This window comes from Photinus pyralis, unplaced genomic scaffold (assembly GCF_008802855.1).
Source record: "Photinus pyralis isolate 1611_PpyrPB1 unplaced genomic scaffold, Ppyr1.3 Ppyr1.4_LG8, whole genome shotgun sequence".
Taxonomy (NCBI): domain Eukaryota; kingdom Metazoa; phylum Arthropoda; class Insecta; order Coleoptera; family Lampyridae; genus Photinus; species Photinus pyralis.
In genome coordinates this window covers 32,710,460-32,730,230 of record NW_022170819.1, presented here as the reverse complement: position 1 = coordinate 32,730,230, position 19,771 = coordinate 32,710,460, and the positions used below count along the sequence as shown (strand labels likewise).

The following is a 19,771-nucleotide window of genomic DNA, read 5'->3' as shown; positions in this document are numbered from 1 at the left end:
TCCTACGCAATACCAATAACTTCAGGAATTCCGCAAGGGTCACATGTAGGCCCGCTATTGTTTAATATTTTTATTAATGATATTTCTAGTTGTTGAAGAAATTCAAAATTTTTACTATTTGCAGATGACCTTAAGTTGTATTCAATTGTAAGGTCCGCTTCAGATGCCATAACGCTCCAATCTTCTCTAAATGAAGTCCTACAGTGGTGCCAAAACAATGATATGTGCCTCAACTTTTCTAAATGCTGTGTGATGCGTTTTCATCGAATCTCTAGGCCCTATCTGTTCAATTATATGATAGAGAATGTCTCTTTGTGTTCTGTTTCAACAATTGTTGACCTCGGTGTTACTCTTGACCCGGCCCTAAGATTTCATCAGCACATTAATAACTTAACTTCGAAAGCTCTACAAAAACTTGGTTTCCTGAAGTGCACTACGGCCCATTTTACACACATACAGACGATAAGGTCGTTGTACTGCTCGATAGTAAGGAGCAATATTGAGTACTGCTCTCCTGTTTGGTCCCCACACTTTGATAAGTACATCCATAGAATTGAGTCCATTCAACACAAGTTCTTAGATATGCGGCATTTAAATTAAAGATAGCAATACATAGTAACGATTTTTCTTATGAAGAAATACAGTGTATTTTGAACTTACAATCCTTAAGTACCCGTAGGAAGTTTGCAGATGTGTACATTTTATTTAAATTAGTTAACTCTGATATAGATTGCCCATACTTATTGTCACGCTTAAACGTTCCCTCCAGAACTTTACGTAATATACAATTATTCCATGTTCCCTTCCACAGAACAATGTACGGACAATACTCTCCTCTAGTAAGAATGTGCAATTCCGCAAATGTACTATGTACTAATATTAACTTTTTTGGTACTACATTTATCGAATTCCGAAGGAAGCTGATGTTACACAACGGTTAACAGTATAATTTGGGTTTGTATTCTTTTTTACGTAGGTGTTTACTTAAGGGTTTTTAGAAACAATGAAATTTACCATTCCTTTTTTCAATATAATGCACTTGATTTTTATTTAAAATATTTTTTGTTAAGTTTATCATTATCAGTAATTTTGATTTATAGTCACACTTCGTCTTGTTATTACATTTTGCTATAGATATTATGTTTTGTATTTCTTTGTAAAAATGGTATTTCCGTTAAATAAATAAATAAATAAATAAAATAAATAAGTGTACCTAGGAGAGCTGGTAGACATTTTTGGGGAGGTATTTGAGGCACGCTCAAAAGTTGTCCAACACTTCTCCAATAATACCCAAACACAGAATTGCAGACCTGGCTGAGGAGAAGCAGGGATAACACCTTACCAGGCGCCTTCAAAGTTTGAAAATAGTATATTAAGAGACAAGTGTATAATTAAGTCTTTAAAGCACGCGCAATGAATTTAAAGGCACGACGCGAAGCGGGGTGCCTTTAAACGTTAGAGTTGATTATACACTTGTATCTTAATATACTTTTAAAAGTAAAAAGCCTTTTTACTTTACGAAAAACAATAACCTTTACTGTAAAGGTTATTGTTTTTCGTAGAGAGGCATTTGATACGCCTATCGGCTTAGTGTTTGTTAATTATGCGTCGTAAAAACGAAACGTTGGAAATATTAAAAATACTTTGTCTTGAAACGCTGAGGCTTGGTTTGGGAAAGCTTGAAAACTAACGACTAAGCTTGTCTTGGCCTTGGCTTGATTTCAAGCTAAGGCTGCAAAAACCAAGCCAAGCCTAGGGTTAAGTTTCTAAATCTAGGCCAACGCCGCAATGCAGAAAAACTCAAAACGTCTCACACAATGTTCAAGTATTATATCCCAAGTGCACGTCAAATACCTATTATTATTATTATTATTGCCAGTTTATTTTTTAATTTATATCTTTTAGAGTAGGTATTAGTATTTTGCATTAACTGTACAATGTTATAAGCACGTGTATGGGCAAGAAAACAGATTACTATTATACGATTAAACGAACTTACCTAAGTGAAGTTCGATCGTAATTATATGAGGCGTCCAGTCCGAATATATTATCTTAATTATTTACCATGTAGTCCGCTTCCAGCGCTACTCTGCGTGCACCATAATAAACTAAGAAAGCAAACTTACTCCCTTTTCCCCTTACCACGTCTAAGCGGCCACCGCCGGAAACCCGTTACTCATTCTTTAAAGAAGTGTTTACTATGAGCAACTTGGGGTACTTTCGAACGGGAGGGCGGGAAGATAATATATTCGGACTGGACGCCTCATATAATTACGATCGAACTTCACTTAGGTAAGTTCGTTTAATCGTATAATTATATTCGCGTCCAGTCCGAATATATTATCTTGATTATTTACCATGTAGATGTTCAAAGAAAAAAAGTTGCGAATAGAAGAACACCCCACACAGGTAATCTTGTGAAAAAAATGTATTATAAAGATACATTGTTACAGTAAACTAAGTCAGAAAATAAAGTAATTCTAGAAAAAAAAAACTTTAAATGGAAAACGTAACAAATCGAAGTTAATAACTTCGTAAAGCTTAGGTAAGTATAAATTAAATGTATGTAGATACACTTATACATAATTCAAGGTCGTTTGGATAACCTTAAGATTGCATTGGCAAAAGCAGTTTTATCGCCAAGGGGTCGATTGTAGAACTTAGCGAACGTCCCTGTTTGCTCTGACCATCCTACGGTTCTACATATTGATTCTAAAGAAACCCCTTGTCTTAAAGCAGCTGAAGAAGAGGAGTGCCTCGTAGAATGAGGTTTGAATCTTGAAGTATCAATGCCAGCTGAGCCTAAGGCATGCTTAACCCATTTGCTTAATGTTTGTTTAGATGCAGTGGAATGAGGTCTCTTAGTTGTGACGAACAAAAAGTCTTGATTCGGTGCTCTAAGGGGCTTTGTTGTTGCGAGATACTTCTTTAAAGTTGACGCTACGCAAAGACTGGGCTTTTCACTGTAGAACGGAATATGAAGCGTGGGCTGTTCCTTATTAAGTCCTGATGTTTTTATTGGATCCGTGATATTAATCTGGATTTCCTCCTGACTTTCACTTATATTTGAGAGCCTAATCAGGGAAAGAGTTTGAAGCCGACCTCCAGTAATAAGCGCCAATAGAGTAATTAACTTTTGAGAGAGCATTCGGAGGCTCAATTCCTTCGGTAAACCTTCGAAATACGACAGCAGCAACTGAGGATCCCATGTGTTTGAATATCTTGGTTGAGAAGGCCTTAAACGAGACATTCCTTTCATGAATCTTTTAATGATCGGATCTGAACCTAGATCCTGATTTAAAATAAGGCTTAGTGCCGATCTATGGCAATTAATAGTTCCGTATTTGGTATTATGCTTCTCCGAAGTTGTTTGTAGAAGGGTCACCACCTCCTTGATCGAAGGTTGAAACACTGGGGTCTTCTCTGCCAGACAAAAGGCCCACCAAAGGCGGTAGGTTGAATTATATTGTTTAAATGTAGATTCCGCGATCGACGCCATCGTGGTTTCCACTGCAATCTCCGGGACACCTTTTCTTAAAAAAGACTCCCGGATAATCTGGCGGCCACCAGGGAAAGTTGGTAGGCCAGAGGATGATTGCTGCTAGAAGGCAAAGACAACAAATTAGGGGCAGGGTTTAGATATAACTTTTTCCCTATTATTAGTCTGGAAAAGAGTGGATACCAGGCCTGAGAGGGCCAAAAGGGAACCACTAACATGCCCTCAGCCTTGTCTTGGATTATCTTTTGTAGGCTCCTTAGAACTAAGTTAAAAGGAGGAAACGCATAAAAATTTAAGTCTTTCCAGTTCAAGGTAAATGCATCAACAGCAAAGGATCCTGGGTCTTTATGCCATGAAACGTATTTATCGCATTTGTTATTAATATGTGAAGCAAAAAGATCAACCTCAGGTTTTCCCAAATTGTCGGTTATAAGGTAAAAGGCTTCTTGGGACAATGACCATTCATTTTCAGAGAAAATCTGTCGGGACTCTTGATCCGCTACAAAATTGTCTGCAGAGCTTATATACGATGCAAAAATCCAAATATTCCTAACTTCGCACCACTGCCAAATCTCTCTCGTTAACTTGGAGAGCTTTGGAAATCGAACGCTGCCCATACGGTTAATGTAAGCTATGGCGGTGGTGTTGTCGCATCGTAGAAGAATATTACAGTTAGAAAGAAGATTTGCAAAACATCTTAGACCGTAAAAAACAGCCTTCAGTTCTAAAAGGTTTATATGAAGTGTCTTTTCTGATTCGGACCAAAAGCCGTGAGTTTTCTCAGAGCCGCAACATGCTCCCCAACCTGACAAGGAAGCGTCAGTAAAAATCTCAGTAATAAAAACGTCGTTTCTAATGTTATTAAATGAGTTTAAAATCATTTCTTCCCACCAGTGAAGATCCGGAAGTAAGGAAAGTGGAATAGACATTGACGCACCAAAGTCACCGCCATTTTGAGAGAGAGCTAAGAATTTTTGTCGCTCCAAAGATTTAGTATGGAGCCAGCCGTATTTAACAGCTGGACAAGCTGCAACTAGGAAACCAATAAACCTTGCAAATTCTCGAATTTTGCATGTGGAAGTTTTCTTAAAAAGTGAAGCCCAATTTTTAATATTTAGCTTCTTTTCTAATGGAAGGCTAATTTTCATATCGGTGCTATTAAAAATGAAGCCTAAAAATCTTTGCGATCTGCTGGGGGTTAGAGAACTCTTTTCCTTATTGACAAAGAAACCCAAAGACTCCAACAGAGCGACCAGCAAATGTGTGTTATCCGAACATTGTTTGAAAGAATCCCCAAGAATGAAAAAATCATCCAGATAGTTAACACATAGGATGCCCTGTTGACGTAAAGTAGACGTTACTGGTTTCATCAGTTTCGTGAAACAGTAAGGCGCCACTGAAAGTCCAAAAGGGACGCATGTGAATTCGTACAATTGATTATCAAATCTAAACCTTAAATATTTGCGATAATCTGGATGAATCGGGATGGAAAAATAAGCGTCTTTGAGGTCGACCGTTGTCATGAATAAACCTGTTCTTAATAACCCTTGAGCCGTTCTGTGATCCTCCAATTTAAAATGAGGAGCAACAACATGGACATTTAGTTTCTTAAGATTCAAAATAAACCGCATTTTTCCGTTAGATTTTTCTGTTAAAAAGATTGGCGAAACAAAATGGTCCGGTAAACTAGTACATTTTGAAACGGCTCCTAAGGTTAGAAGCTCTTTGATAGCCGCGTCCAAAAGGATAATTTCGCTGGCGGAAAAACTATGTTTAATTGGACCATCCGAAAATGGAGGGGTCTTGGAAAAAGGTATTTTATAACCTTCAACCCAAGACAAGACTGTGGGATTTGAGGTCACTGTTTTCCAGACATTTTTAAAAAACTGCAGACGGCCTGCTAAAAACAAATTATTACCTACCATTAACGGTATTTCTGATGTATTGATGATTTTTGGGGCATCGAGAGTCGCCCTCTCTGTGACCTTACCTCTCTCTTTCGGTAGGTCGGGCGTCTCCGGTTTAACTGACCACTAGTAGCTGTATGTGACTTCTCTGCCCCCCCTCCCTTCTTTTTCTGAAACGCAACTGAATTCTGTTGGTATCTGTTGTAGAGGGGCTGGGGTACACGAATCTCCTTTCCGACCTTTTCCATAGTCTTAATGGCTTGGATCTTGTCACCTAAATCGGGCCCGAATAAAAAATCTCCAGGAGGGATTTGTTCCACTAAAGTCTTGATATGTTTATTCATGAGAGGAAGAATAAGTTGACGTCGCTTAAGGGAAATATCGTTGAAAAGGCTACAAAGCAAGCGTCCAGAATCCGCGATACTTGATAAAATTCTATCCTTGGAAGCTCTAGGAATATTCTCCTCCTCCTCCAAAATCACATTCAAAGAAATGCCCAGGGCAGCTAAAGCCTTGCTCAGCCGAAATTGGTATTGTGAATGCGTTTGGTCCCTGGTAGAATGAAGCGTATTCAAGTTGGCCTCGACCTCTGGGTTAATACGAGGGGGTGTAAGAAACTTACAATTGATAGGGAGCTCGTATTTTTTGAAGAGCTCATCACACTCTTCTTTAGGAAGGCCAAAACCTAAAATATGAGTCCAAATTGGCTCTACAGCCTTGTGTAAATTAAATGTTGACTTTTTCTGCTGGTTTGGATCGGGACCCAAAATAAGTCGAATTTCTTCAAAGATGCCCGCATCATCAAGCAAGATTAGAGCAGGAGACTCCTCTTTTCGGGGAGAAAAATCAGCAGAACTAGCCACAAGCGCCGCACTACTCGAGTGACGGCCGCCAGGTCCAACGAAATCGATAGTTGCGCTATTAGCTGCGCGACTCGTGTCAGTACGAGTAAAGAGAGAGAGAGCGACGCTGGGGCTGCGGCTTTCTTGTTCCCTTCGAAAGGGAAGCTTTGTAGAAGTCGCCTTACTCGAAGAACGACCTTCACGGCGACCTTGAGTGTCGCGCCCGGGATTCAAACTCGTCTCACTGGGAGAACGACGTTGGGACCTGGAGCGCCGCCGCCGCCGCCTTGAAGAATCCGACTCACTCGGAGAACGGCATTCTCTATTCCCTCGTGAAATTGTTTCATTACGAGAACAACTTTCGCGGAAGCGGGAAAAATCTCTTTTAGCCCTGTCTCTCTCCTTTTCCAACTTATCCAATTTCCTCTTGAGATCTCTAATTTCTTTGTTAAAAGAACGCTTAGTCGACGATCTACTCCTAGATCTGTCTCTTTTATGTTTACCCATTGTCCTGTGTTAAATAATAGATTAAATAATAAATTACTTACGTAATCGTAGTCTAAAAAACTACGTACCGCTGAGTAAATGGAAAAAAACAAAAAGAACCAGTTGACGCTGCAAAACAAACGGAGTACAGTACGTAGGCACGGAAGAAACGACCGCACAGCAGAGTGCACCAAAAACGAATGAGTAACGGGTTTCCGGCGGTGGCCGCTTAGACGTGGTAAGGGGAAAAGGGAGTAAGTTTGCTTTCTTAGTAAGTCTTAGTTTATTATGGTGCACGCAGAGTAGCGCTGGGAGCGGACTACATGGTAAATAATCAAGATAATATATTCGGACTGGACGCGAATATAAGTATTATAGTCAAAGTGCGTTTAACGCGCGTGTATGTTGCTTTTTCCCAAGAAGTTACCTTACTTCCAGTGTATTTTCTACGTGAGAATGAAAATATGAAGACGTAAGTTTTACTAACGGGCGATCAAAAATGAGTTGCTGTCGAGTCGCTTTTGGAAATTCAAACTAAGTACGATTTCCCAAGCAAAAATTCCAAAGGTGATTCGACAGCAACTCTTTTTTGATCGCATGGTACTATTATTTACTAATAGACCGGGAGGCAGCGTACGTAGTAACTAAACCATAAGCGACAAAATATTCTACAATACAGGCTGAAAGTACGTTGCAAACTAATAATAAAATCACTAGTGTGCCAGTCGTAAGTGGCAATATTAACTTGGGGCGGAGTTGAATAGACGACTTCTTTAGGTGATCAACTAAATTACCAAACTATAAGGGTCACGGAAAAGATGTGTATCAAGAAATCCCATTTCTTCCATAGTTTTCAAATATGCTATGGCAGACGATTTCAAGTGCAGCGTTGGTGGCGACAGACTCCCTTCAATGTAGGGAAAACACTCCTGAACTAAACCATGAGGACCGTATAAAATTTATACATAAAAAATTCCTCTTTTTGTCACTACTTTAAAATATATCCTAATCCTAATCCCAAAGATTAGATGAATGATTTCTGTGCGTATATGAAAAATGGACGAATGCCGATAATTATATATTTACCTATTTTATTCAGTTCAGATCAAGTAGTAGACGGTTATAGAATGGTATATCAGATTCACCAACAATGGATCAAGAATAGAGGCACGCCACTGAAGTCTGTAATGAGTAATATTGAATAGTGAATAATGTTATTACATCTGCACTCATTATTATGCGATTTGCATACTGTTACCTACCACAGACACAAACGTATGTAGATCGTTTTCTAACATGCTCACCAATGCGTAAATGTTTCTTGTTACAGATGACACCATTCGTGAAAAAGGGTGCATTTCTGGTGCTTGCTCTGCTGCTTAAGATATTTAACGTATTTTACCAGCATTATTTTATAAAATTTTACATAAAAAATCCAAAACGATGTCTCCCAATTACCAATCCATCATTATTAAAAACGGCGAGTCAACTGAGTGAGGAAATTCGAAATCGGAAGGTAAACTGGTAAGCTATAAGCAATAAGAAAAAGTCCATTTAATTTTTAGATTAGCAGCGAATCAGTTGTCATGGAAGATAGGTTTGAAATTGCCATTCGGGAAGCTAAAAACGTAGACATATCACTAATGGCACCCAATCTGAATTTAGATGAAGTAAAAATTAATGCTCCCTTACTGGGTGTACCAATAACTATTAAAGAAAGCATAGCAGTAGAGAACTTAAGTAACACCGGCGATGTTACCGGTTTAAAAGTTAATACACCGGAGTACTGTCTAAGCCTTGAAACCCACAACCAGATCAGTGGTACCACGTACAATCCTTACGACACGAGAAGAACATGACGGCACCTTGATAATTGATTACTTGAAAACGGTTGTAGTTATGGTAATCCAGGGCTTTCTTTTAGTGTTTGAAAAAAAGTTAAGTTGCGTACGACCGCATCTATGAAGATCCAAATTTAAAACATTTCAAAGACTAAAAACTCAGTTTTTTAATGAAATGACCATTTTCTTACTATTGCATTAGATAGAGAATCCAAATTGGCACATTTTGATATTACATGTTCTCATAGCTATCTTTAACAGTTTTTGACTTATTCCCATCATTTGCCGGATTTTCTTTTTAGTAGTTGGTCATGATTTTACAACAATCGAATTATAAATAAATCTACACCTTTTCCACTTTTATTCGAGAAGTTGTAAATTGTATTTGAGAATTGTTACTTGTATTTGAGAAAACGTCAAAGTAGATGAGAATAGTCAGTTGGATTTGAGAAAACACCAAATGTATTTGAGAATAGTCAATTGTATTTGAGAAAGTATCTTTTAATTTTATTGTATTTTAGAATGTAATATTATTCCTAATGAATTATAATTAAGAATCAAATTTTTATAATTCCGCTACTGTATGTAGTCCCGCAACAGTAGCAGCAGCAGCATCAGGCTTATGTTATACATGTGATTTTGTTATTGATTCTCAAATGCTTAATTTTACCATTTCTTGAATACAATTTACTACTCTCAAATTCATTTGATGCCTTCTCAAATACAAATCATTATTCTGAACTACATTTGTTGTTTTCTCAAATACATTTTACTATTCTCAAATACAATTGATACTTTCTCAAATTAACTTGATAGTTTCTCGAATAAAAGTGGAAAAGGTGTAGTGACGCTAATCCGTCACCTGTTATAGGTTAACATAAGTTTTTCAATAATCGGAAAATGGCTCGCAGTGGTTTCACCTATGAAGATTTTTGGAATTTAATAATTATTTATGGACAAATAGACGGAATCGCGACGAACGGGGAAAGCGGAACGAAATTGTAGTAATTTTGGAAACTTTGTACCTACCCCCAAAACAATTATCCAACTAGAGCAAGACCCATTGTTGAAAATGAGGTTAATATTGTTAATGTCCTTGGATATTTCACGGCGTATTCCACTAATTGGTTGAGAGACGCGGAAATTGCTTTAGGTTTAAATATTAGTGCATCCATAAAAGTAAAACCCTAAAACACTTCCATTAAACGGAATGTATCGCCGCCATAACTCGCACCTCCAAGATTTTGTGTTTCCATGTGTATCAAGAAAATGTGAATGCCGAACGTTATTTGGAAATTTTACGTAATATTTTTATTGAACAGCAACAGAAGATCCGCCTCTGCAGGAATATGTTGCTATGTTAACAAGGTGGTGTCCCTGCACATAATGCAGGCATTATTTAGGAATTTTTACACATTTTTTCAGGGAATTGAATCGGCAAACGTTTGCCCTGTTCGTTCCCTAGACCTTTCCCTCTTAGATTTCTTTTTGTGGGGATATGTAAAAGACACAGTTTATGTCGGGGCCTCCCACAACAAAAGGAGACATGATACAAGTGATACAAACTCTACCAGAGAACATTTAAAGAAATGAATTGAATTTGTGTTTGCAACACGATGGCTTTCATTTTGAGCATGTGTTGAAGAAAAGAGGGTTTTAGAATAATTTGATCGTATTTTCATATAAGTTTGTGTTAGCTGATCACTTTGTTGTCTTCTTATTAATTAATTATTTAGGATTCACTATCCTCGTCGCCACTGAAGTATTCGTAGAACAAGTCAAGGGTAATGATAGTTTAGAATACTGTAACGGAAACGCTCCAGACATGACGTCGCCTTTGGCGCTCTGGAATTTTCTAGACGCGCGATGGTGGGGATGTTTGCAGCGTGTCTGGTAATTGCGCGAATGTTCTGGACTTACATTGCTTGCGTGTATAAATGGTTGCGGACCGAACATCGCGGCAGTCTAGTATCGAACGAGATCGAGTACGTATGAAACATCGAGCGCGGAAATATAAATTGCGAAGTGAGTGATATAAATAATCGATATAAATTGTACGGATTTTATAGTGTTTTAGTTTTGTTTAATAAATATTGATATAAATCGAACCCGAATTTATAAATTACGTTACAATACTTTATTATTTAAGAAAACGAAAATAGTTATTTATGCAATGAGTGTATAAATGAGGCGTTTTATTGGTGAGTGAGATGTTAAATTCGAACGAACCAATAATCGCCGATTTATACATGAATTGCATACAACGTTTTTTCGTCGACTTCGCTGGGGTAGGTAATTTTAAATTCAACTACAAGAAATTACAAACGAAATTATGAGCTCCGACGATTTTTCACTAAATTACAGCTATTGTTGCTATAGTAATGTGTTGTTTTATGCTGTACCGTCAGTCCTCGTAATCGCAGTGGAAGATTATGTTGCTTGCTCTGCTGCGGAGGCGATTTTAACATTATATTCACTCAAATTAGAAGAAACTTATTGGAACGGTTTCGATCAGTTCGGCAATTGATGGAATAGAATGAATTTGAAAGGAGATATTTCCGAAAATGTCACGTTGACATTTTACCTTGAAAAGGTATGTGAAATTATAATGTAATTAATTCTTTTGCAACTGTACTAAAGTACGTGTATTAACAGTGAAAGATATGGAAATGTTCATCCCTGTGGTCGACGTACTCAATGTTGAAGGTAAAGTAACTGAATACCTTAACAATACCTTATCCGAGAAGATATACACAGGATATGCTTTGCTGAGATCGTTTGGCGACCATACTGGCTGCTGATCTCACTACATTAAAACCGAGATTAAAATGGTGTTTTCCTACGACTTTCATTGAAAATGACATATGTCGTACAATTATGTTTACCTGAAAATTGACAATTTCGTTCACTTATGGCAAAATGTAACGGAAAACAAAACGCACGCATGCGATTTGCTTTCTCATAAGATCTACCATATATTAGAAAACAAATCGCATGATACGTTTTGCTTTCGTAGTAGTCTAATCTTCTTGTAACATCAACGTAGTAGGCGTACGTCAAACTCTAAAATTGCGATTAGTTTATTCTTGAGTTTATTCCCTTGTGCTACGCATTTAATTCCTTACTTAATTTTAATGGCGAAAAGTGATTCTTCCATGTATGTAGAGCGTACTCCACCCAACACCGGGGAAGAGGCAAAATCCACTACACTCGAATTATTACCAACTAAATTGCGGCTGAGGTATGAAAAGTAGCGTACGTCTAATAATATTAGTAAATGTCTTGCAGAAGCTCCAAACGACAAGTACCTCTTTGCTAAAGTAGTTATAACAATAGTTCGTTAAAGAGAAATTGAATCTATTTCGTATTTTTAGTTAGTTTTAGTAGTTGGTTCGAAATAAAATAACTTTTGTTTCATTATGTAAGTAGATTTTTGGTTGTATGGAGAGTCGTAGGAAAAATAGTGTACATGACTCGTTTGAAAGCCACTTTTCACACTCGTGTGATTGCCATACTCGGCTTCGCCTCGTATGGCAAACTTCACATCTCGTGTGAAAAGTATCGCTTTCAACACTCGTTATGTAATATACTATAGGTGGATGGAAGTTCTCAGCTGTTGCCGAAAGTGAATTGTTATATAATTGTCATTTCCCTTTAATAAAATGGTTGTTATGTATAAGTGGTTGCTAACGTATAATGGTTGGTTGCTAACCATTAATGGTTGCTAACGATTAATAAGCTTCATCATTGTACTCGTCACTAAGGAGTAATTTATATTGTTATCGAGAGGTCGACGAAAAACGCGTGTTTATAGTTTGACATAATCCGAACTGTCACCCAAGATCAGAGCCGCTTGCTTGTATTTGTGTTACATCAAGAATATATTAAAGAGAATGATATTAAAGAATCCTTTCCTTGATTTGTTTAAAATTCGATTGTCATCGCCATGATTACTAAAAAAAAATCCGGAAAAAATATTGGTATCAATTCCATGAAATGGGAATAACAAAAACTGTTAAAGATAGCTATAAGAACATGTAATATCCAAATATGCCAATTTCGATTCTCTATCTAATGCAATAGTAAGAAAATGGTCATGAAAATTTTTAAATTTGGATCTCCATAGACGATCGTGCGCAATTTCACTTTTTTTTTAAGCACGCAAAAGGAAGCCCTAGATTTTCTCTATGCATTGCTAAAAATGGGTTACCATAACTACAACCGCTTTCAAGTAATCAATTATCAAGGTACCGTCTGCATCCGCCATTTTTTTCAGCCAAAAGTGTAACGTGGTCAAGGACGGTGAGTTAAAGGGGGCACAAAGTAAATCGGGAAATAAAGAACGAATAGCCCTAACCACGGTTGCGGCTGCTCACGGAGAAACTAGGCTGGTAAGAGGTAAAATTTAAGGCGCCACTAACTTTTATTTCCCTGTTAGGGAGCTCAAAAATTAGAAAGTAGCCCTCTGGTGATCGAGGTAACTAAGGCTAAAAAGAAGGGGAGAAATACGAAACACTAATTAAGAGGAGCATAACATACTATTTAATTTCGCCTGGGACTTAAAATAAAATATAAAAAGAATTTTTTGAGGGAAAAAAATAATCTAGGGGAGGAAAAAGGGATGGGGCTAGGTAGGAACTATTGCATAACGGGTAGCAATCGATGGAAAGTATAATCACCAGACTGCTTAATATACTTGTTGACTGCTTGTGTTACCTTTCTTTCTTTTGATTGCATTCTTTTTTTTATATGGGGAATGATTGGGGGCGAAATATAACAAACAATTTGTTGAGTGACATAACTTGTTGTTTATATTGCTGGGCCCTCGGGCGATGTTAAGGGTAACGTTATAAAGTAGGAGACGGTAGAGAAGAAGGTCGTTCAGGGAGTGCTGGCGTTGAAGATTGTAGGTAGACACCAGTACAGTAAATTACAAAAAGGAAGGCCAAGGTCAAAGGTGGTGGAGGCCTTAAAGAAGAATCATCCGGTGTGCGACGAACGACAGGGATTTAATGACAATTAGACGATGAAAGGGAAGCGCACACCGAAGGATTGTAAAAATAATCGTGGAACAATTAAACTGCGTGATTTAAGAAATCGATAAATCCACAAAATATGGGCGGCTCGCAATAATAAAACTTCTCGGGGCTTCTGGTGATCTCAAAAAAAACAGGCTGAATCCCAATTAGGCTTGGATCAAAAATTTTCTGCACCTCATGCACGCACAACAGAACGATACTTATTGGAATGGCCCCGGAAAAAATAAAAAAAAGACGATCACGCAATCAAGGACGAAATTTGGGGAAAAATCAAAAAGTAACGGACACTAAGCGGAAATAACAAAAAGGCGGGAAAATAAACGTAAGGCGGGAAAAAGTAATACAACAAACAAACGATAGAGGACGGTACAGAGAAAACCAAAGAAGCGACACAGAACGTAGAAAGGCGGGTGAAAGATATGTGGGCATAAAATCATAGGGAAAAGATTAAAGAACCAAAAGAAATAGGAAGAGGGTAAAAACGGCATCATAGATATAAGGAAAAAAATACGGGGAATTTCAAACGTAACTTATATATATATATCTCAAAAGAAAATCCCTAATTTTAAAATTAAATATGAATCCTAACCTAAATTAACACAAAAATAAAACTTCTAAAGGGGTTTCGAAGGCGGCAAAACTAAATAAAAACTAAAAGAGAAAAAGGAACGTAACATAACTTAAAAACCATAAAAGGTAGATATCGACTTGTGGGTATCAAAAGAACTGAAATTTCATGTAGAATCCAAAAATACATTAAAAAATAGGGGTTGCCATTTAAAATAACGAAGTGACTAGCTACTTCCGGTATTTTCGGAAGTGCGGCGACCATTTAAAACATTTTACATCGATTCGGCCTTCAGAGTTAGCCCTAAGTACAAAATTTTCAAAAACCTACCTAGTTTCCCAGAAACGTTTAACTAAATCTCCAAAAAAACACCATGTATAGCAAGCCTATCTTTGCTTGACGAAGAATCTAAATGTATTTTAAAAATGTAGTGTAGCTGTAAAACAACGAGTAAGGTATAATATAACCCACTAATGAGTTATGGACGTAAAATAACTCACTAGCAAGATAAAGTACAGGAACCATAAGTAAATCCATATAAATTTTCTGACTAAATTTTTTGTTGTTTATTATTCCCCATAGCAACGAATTATTGCTTTTGTATTCCATGCACTCTAGCTTTTCGCGGAACACGCAGTTTTTAAGATTTCCACGTTTTAAACCAGCGTGAGGAGGTGTTGGATAAAGTTTTGTATGGTGCACGTGTGTTAATTACAAATAAGTCACTTGAGAAAATAACCCCACTCGGCCTGACGGCCTCGTGGGCTTACTTTTTTCTCGCGTGACTTATTTGTAATATAACACACTTATACCATAAATAACTATTATCTGCTCTTATCCGCTAAAAGTTTTAAAGTTTTTTTAAATATTTGTGATAATTTTGCGGTCGGTACACTACCAAGCAAATTTAATATGGGCGGGTTTGTCAAATTGGGAAAAAGTAGATATTTGTGATTCTTTGATTTTGTTTGGTAGGAACCAATAGTTACACAGCTATGACAACATAGACCATTACTGCATTTGTGTTACATCCAGCTAAATGAAAAACTATGTTGCTGATAAAGTTACAAGTTGGCTATGGTTGCAAAAAGCTATATTCGTTTACAAAACAATTCATTATGTTTGATCAAGTATGCGTGGTTCGAAATTGTTAATGGTATTTGAAACCATCCAAAGAAGTTCCAGAAACTATTCGAAATAAGGCCAATCTTGTGAGTTAGTAGGTATTGACATTTAAGAATTGACGTTTCTAATACATATTGTGTAATGCCTGAGGTGCATACAACATTTTATTTTTCATCGTCCCAAAGAATGCATTTCCAATATACAAATGTAATGATTAATGTTTTCCCAACATTAAAATGCTTCATACGTATCAAGTAGCATCTTTTTTATTACGTAATACAACTCCGTCAATATATTTGACAGGTCGTTTGAGGGCATAATGAGATGACAATCCATTATGCCCTCTCATTATGCCCTTGGGCGTAATAGACTGCTTCATATATCACATATGACAGATATTGACATATAATAGGCAAATGAAAAATAAAATATATGAACAGATTTAGATTCGCTACATACAGTAAACCTTTTGAGGAATATTATAAAATTATCTTCCAATTAACTAAGTTGGCCTTACATATTTAACGATTCCGCAATTTTAATTAATTAATTATCCAGTTCCAATTTTTGGTTTCTATAGGGCAAGGCCGCAATACAGAAAACTCAAATCTTCTCACAAAATATTCAGAAGTACCTATTTATTTATACATCCTAAAGTTATTTTTACTTTATTACGTTGCACAATAAAAACTTGTCCGTTCATTTTTAATTTATACCTTTTATACGAGTAGTTATAAGGTATTAGTAATTTGCACGTTATAAACATGTCCAGGGGCATGGAAACAGATACACAGTCAAAGTGCGTTTAATATACGCGTGCCTATTGCTTTTTCCCATCAACTTACTTCCAGTATATTTTCTATCAGCGAGAATGAAAATTTGAAAAGGTAAGTTTTACTTTCGTAAAAGGACATATGTATTTGCATTTTATTTTACCTATTATATTAGCAAGGCCAAAGACTAAATGAATGATTCAGCATTTCTGTACGGATGTGAAAAATTGACGAATACCGATAATACCTACTTTAGGCCCGGTGCACAATAGTTACAAACTAAATGGGGACGGCGTCCCGATTAGGTACTTACAGCAGTTACAGCTCATGTGCACCGGGCCTTATTCAGTTCAGAATTTTTTATTCAATGGTTCAGATCAAGTATAAGACCTTAGTGTAAAGAATTCTATTCTTTACACTATGATAAGACTATTATAAAATGGCTTATCAAATTCACCAACAATGAATCAACAATAGCAGTACACCCCCGAATTCTGTAATGATTAATAATTATTAATGGTGGCATAGTGTAAAGAATAGAATTACACTAAGATGGTGGATAATATTGCCTATTACCTCTGCATTCATTTGTGATGCAATTTGCATATTGTTACCTACAACAGAAACACATTTTACCTACATCGTTTTCCAGTATGCTCAGCAATGCGTAAATGTTTCTTGTTACAGATGACATCATTCGTGAAAAAGGGTTCATTTCTGGCACTTGCCCTGCTACTTAAGATATTGAAAATATTTTGCCAGTTTTATTTTATAAAATTTTACTTCAAAAAGCCAAAACGATGTCCCACAATTACCAATCCATTATTATTAAAAACGGCGAGTCAACTGAGTGAGGAAATTCGAAATCGGAAGGTAACTGATGGTAAGCTATAAGGAATAAGCATAAGTCCATTTAACTTTTAGATTAGCAGCGAATCTGTTGTGAGAGCCTACATTTCACGAGTGAAAAACGTAAATCCCATATTGAATGCGGTCATGGAAGATAGGTTTGAAATTGCCATTCAGGAAGCTAAACTCGTAGACATATCACTGATGGCAACCAATCTGAATTTAAATGAAGTAAAAAATAATTCTCCCTTACTGGGTGTACCAATAACTATTAAAGAAAGCATAGCAGTGGAGAACTTAAGTAACACCGGGGGCGCTACGGGTTTAAAGGGTGTTAAAGCCACAGAAGATGCGGATGTTGTAAAACTTCTCAGGATAAGCGGTGCCATAGTATTACTAGTATCAACTACACCGGAGTACTGCGTAAGCCTTGAAACCTACAACAAGATCAGTGGTACCACGTATAATCCTTACGACACCAGAAGAACAGCAGGAGGTTCTTCTGGAGGGGAGGTATGCTCGATTGGTGAATAGAACAACACTTACCTTCACTTACATAGGCGGCACTTATATCTTCCGGTGCATCTCTAATCGGAATTGGTTCGGATCTTATAGGTTCAGTAAGGTTACCCGCATGTTTCTGCGGTATATGGGGTCACAAATTTTCACGCGAAATAGTGTCTACACGAGGCCACATTCCTACGTCAGAAGATGCCACTTTCAAAAGCATGTTTACCTTTGGGCCACTAACTCGGTACTACACCGACTTACCTCTACTTTTCAATATCATAGTCGAAAAAAATTCCAAATCTGCTATCTCCCTAAATAGCCCGGTGAGTTGAACCATTTTTGTAATACCGTAAGTTACCATTCGTTTTTCTGAAAGGTCGATTTAAAAAACGTTAAGGTGTGCTTTTTGAAAGATTATAGTGTGTTTCGTTTCTGTCGAAAACCGGAACCGGAAATCTTATTCGCTATTAACAAAATTGTAAAACATCTAGAGTGTACTTGTATGTGTAAGCCTGAACTGGTAACCAATATACGAATGCTTTTATTTAATAACGATAAGTATTTTGTAGATTAAACTACCAAAGACAGGAGGGTACTCTTTTCTTTACATGGAAAAACTTGGAAGTATCAAAGGTGTTGAGGATATTCTGGAAAACTATTCGGGAAACTATTTTAAGGAGTTACTTTTACATTTGATTGGAAAATCACATATTACCTTTACACACACGTGTTTAGGAATACTGAATTGCGTGTACAGGTGTTTAGGTTCAACAGACAATAGTGACGAACACGTAAATACGATAAGGAACCAGCTACAAGATACATTGGGTTCCAATGGCGTCTTGTTACTTCCAACGCATCCAACTGCAGCAAACTTTCATGGCGGAGTTACTAGTAAACTTTATGACTATGGATACACTGCGATAATCAACATACTAGGTTTACCTGCGACACAGTGCCCAGTCGGCTTAAATTCGGCTGGTCTGCCCTTAGGGGTTCAAGTAAGTAGGCAATGAACTGGGAATTGAGGAATTGCATAATGTTTCAGGTAATTTCGGCCACATGTAATGATAGGTTAACACTGCGAGTAGCAGAGGAAATCGACAAATTATTTGGAGGATGGATACCGCCTCCTTTTTCTGAATAAATGGTTTTGTATGCAAGTAATCACCACGTCAATATGACTTTAACCATGTTGTACTAATGTATTATATTTTGTATCCATATCATTATAGCTGTTGCTTTGGTACTTCTTTTTAGACTCAAAAACTTGTAAACATATTGTATTTCGTATTAAAAACAAACTACTTGGTATTAGCACATACGTTGCCAAGATCCACAGCACTTCATTTCCAGTGGTGGCAGACCCAAGATGCGGATGTTGTAAAACTTGTCAGGAGAAGCGGTGCCATAGGTTTCCCTTCTTCCGCAGGAGATCTAAATTAACTTAAAACACAATCTTCGGACCTTTTTGCTTTGTGGGTTGCTTCTCTTCGACAGAAAATTTTATAGCGAACTAAACGAAAACTAGCCCGTGCAATATCGGGTAAATTTATGGAAATTGGTATAGTAAATATGTAAATAAGTAATGTGTGTAAACACTTAGCATACATAGGGGATCTTACTATAAGTAGGTAGATAAGTAATTGCTCTTACAAAGCAGATTCCAACCAAGGTAACTGTTCGCATGGTAGGTTAATTATAAAGAAAAAATTAACATAATATGAGAAATTTTTTGTCTGGTACGCTGTGCCCATGAAAGTCATTGTACTATGAAATACGTATTATTTTTTAAGGGAAAAGTGTTACTTTTCCTTATGACCCAATCAGGAAACTTGTGTAAACTCGTCTAATTTTTTACGTACATGCCATCATTAATTGTGTACTTATTTCTATTGTACCTACGCTATGTATCAACCAAATGGAATACATCAAATAGTAAGAAACAAGTATTGAAAACACATGCGCGTACTACAATGGCGCATTTTGCAATACGGAGGTTAGTATCTTATCCTTACCTCTTGTAGTAGCCCTTTTTGCTGCTTTCTCAACTAAATTGTCCAAATTGTAGAAATTATTAAATAGATAAATATTTTGCTTTGCCAATCAATAAAGATTTCGGTGTGGTACAAATGGAGTACGTCAGGAAGACTATACAAAATCTAATTTCCCTGAATCAAGTCAATGTGTTTTGCCGTTTCCACAACGAAATTGGTGAAAATTGGAAATTTTGACAAAATTTTGGCATCATTCCGAAGTGATTAGGTAAAAAACATTTCTTACTGCACTGAGGGACTTACATCTATCAAACTAGACAATTAATGAGTTGTTA

The 19,771-nt window shown here is 36.9% G+C and overlaps 2 protein-coding genes across 7 annotated transcripts; one reads left to right on the top strand and one right to left on the bottom strand.

Moving 5' to 3' along the window:
- Nucleotides 1-2,413: 2,413 nt before the first annotated feature.
- On the bottom strand, nt 2,414-6,990 carry LOC116179269. Of its 3 annotated transcripts, XM_031499020.1 has the most exons (3): nt 6,824-6,990; nt 5,422-6,759; nt 2,414-3,601 (listed from the first exon to the last, which is right to left on the bottom strand). In XM_031499020.1, the coding sequence occupies exon 2, from the start codon at nt 6,753-6,755 to the stop codon at nt 5,424-5,426; it is 1,332 nt and encodes a 443-aa protein (XP_031354880.1). In that variant the 5' UTR covers nt 6,756-6,759; nt 6,824-6,990; the 3' UTR covers nt 2,414-3,601; nt 5,422-5,423. The 3 variants fall into 3 exon arrangements, with proteins under 3 accessions (XP_031354880.1, XP_031354879.1, XP_031354881.1); XM_031499019.1 differs by having other exon boundaries at nt 5,422-6,990; XM_031499021.1 differs by having other exon boundaries at nt 2,414-3,598; nt 5,422-6,990.
- Nucleotides 6,991-7,928: 938 nt separating this feature from the next.
- Nucleotides 7,929-18,759, top strand: LOC116179266 (fatty-acid amide hydrolase 2-B-like). Of its 4 annotated transcripts, XM_031499015.1 has the most exons (10): nt 7,948-8,009; nt 8,065-8,250; nt 8,300-8,331; nt 12,852-12,966; nt 16,768-16,953; nt 17,005-17,442; nt 17,490-17,762; nt 17,816-17,959; nt 18,009-18,440; nt 18,488-18,759. In XM_031499015.1, the coding sequence occupies exons 2-10, from the start codon at nt 8,065-8,067 to the stop codon at nt 18,584-18,586; spliced, it is 1,905 nt and encodes a 634-aa protein (XP_031354875.1). In that variant the 5' UTR covers nt 7,948-8,009; the 3' UTR covers nt 18,587-18,759. The 4 variants fall into 4 exon arrangements, with proteins under 4 accessions (XP_031354876.1, XP_031354875.1, XP_031354878.1 ...); XM_031499016.1 differs by lacking the exon at nt 17,816-17,959 and having other exon boundaries at nt 7,929-8,009; XM_031499018.1 differs by lacking the exons at nt 7,948-8,009; nt 8,300-8,331 and having other exon boundaries at nt 8,110-8,127.
- Nucleotides 18,760-19,771: the final 1,012 nt, after the last annotated feature.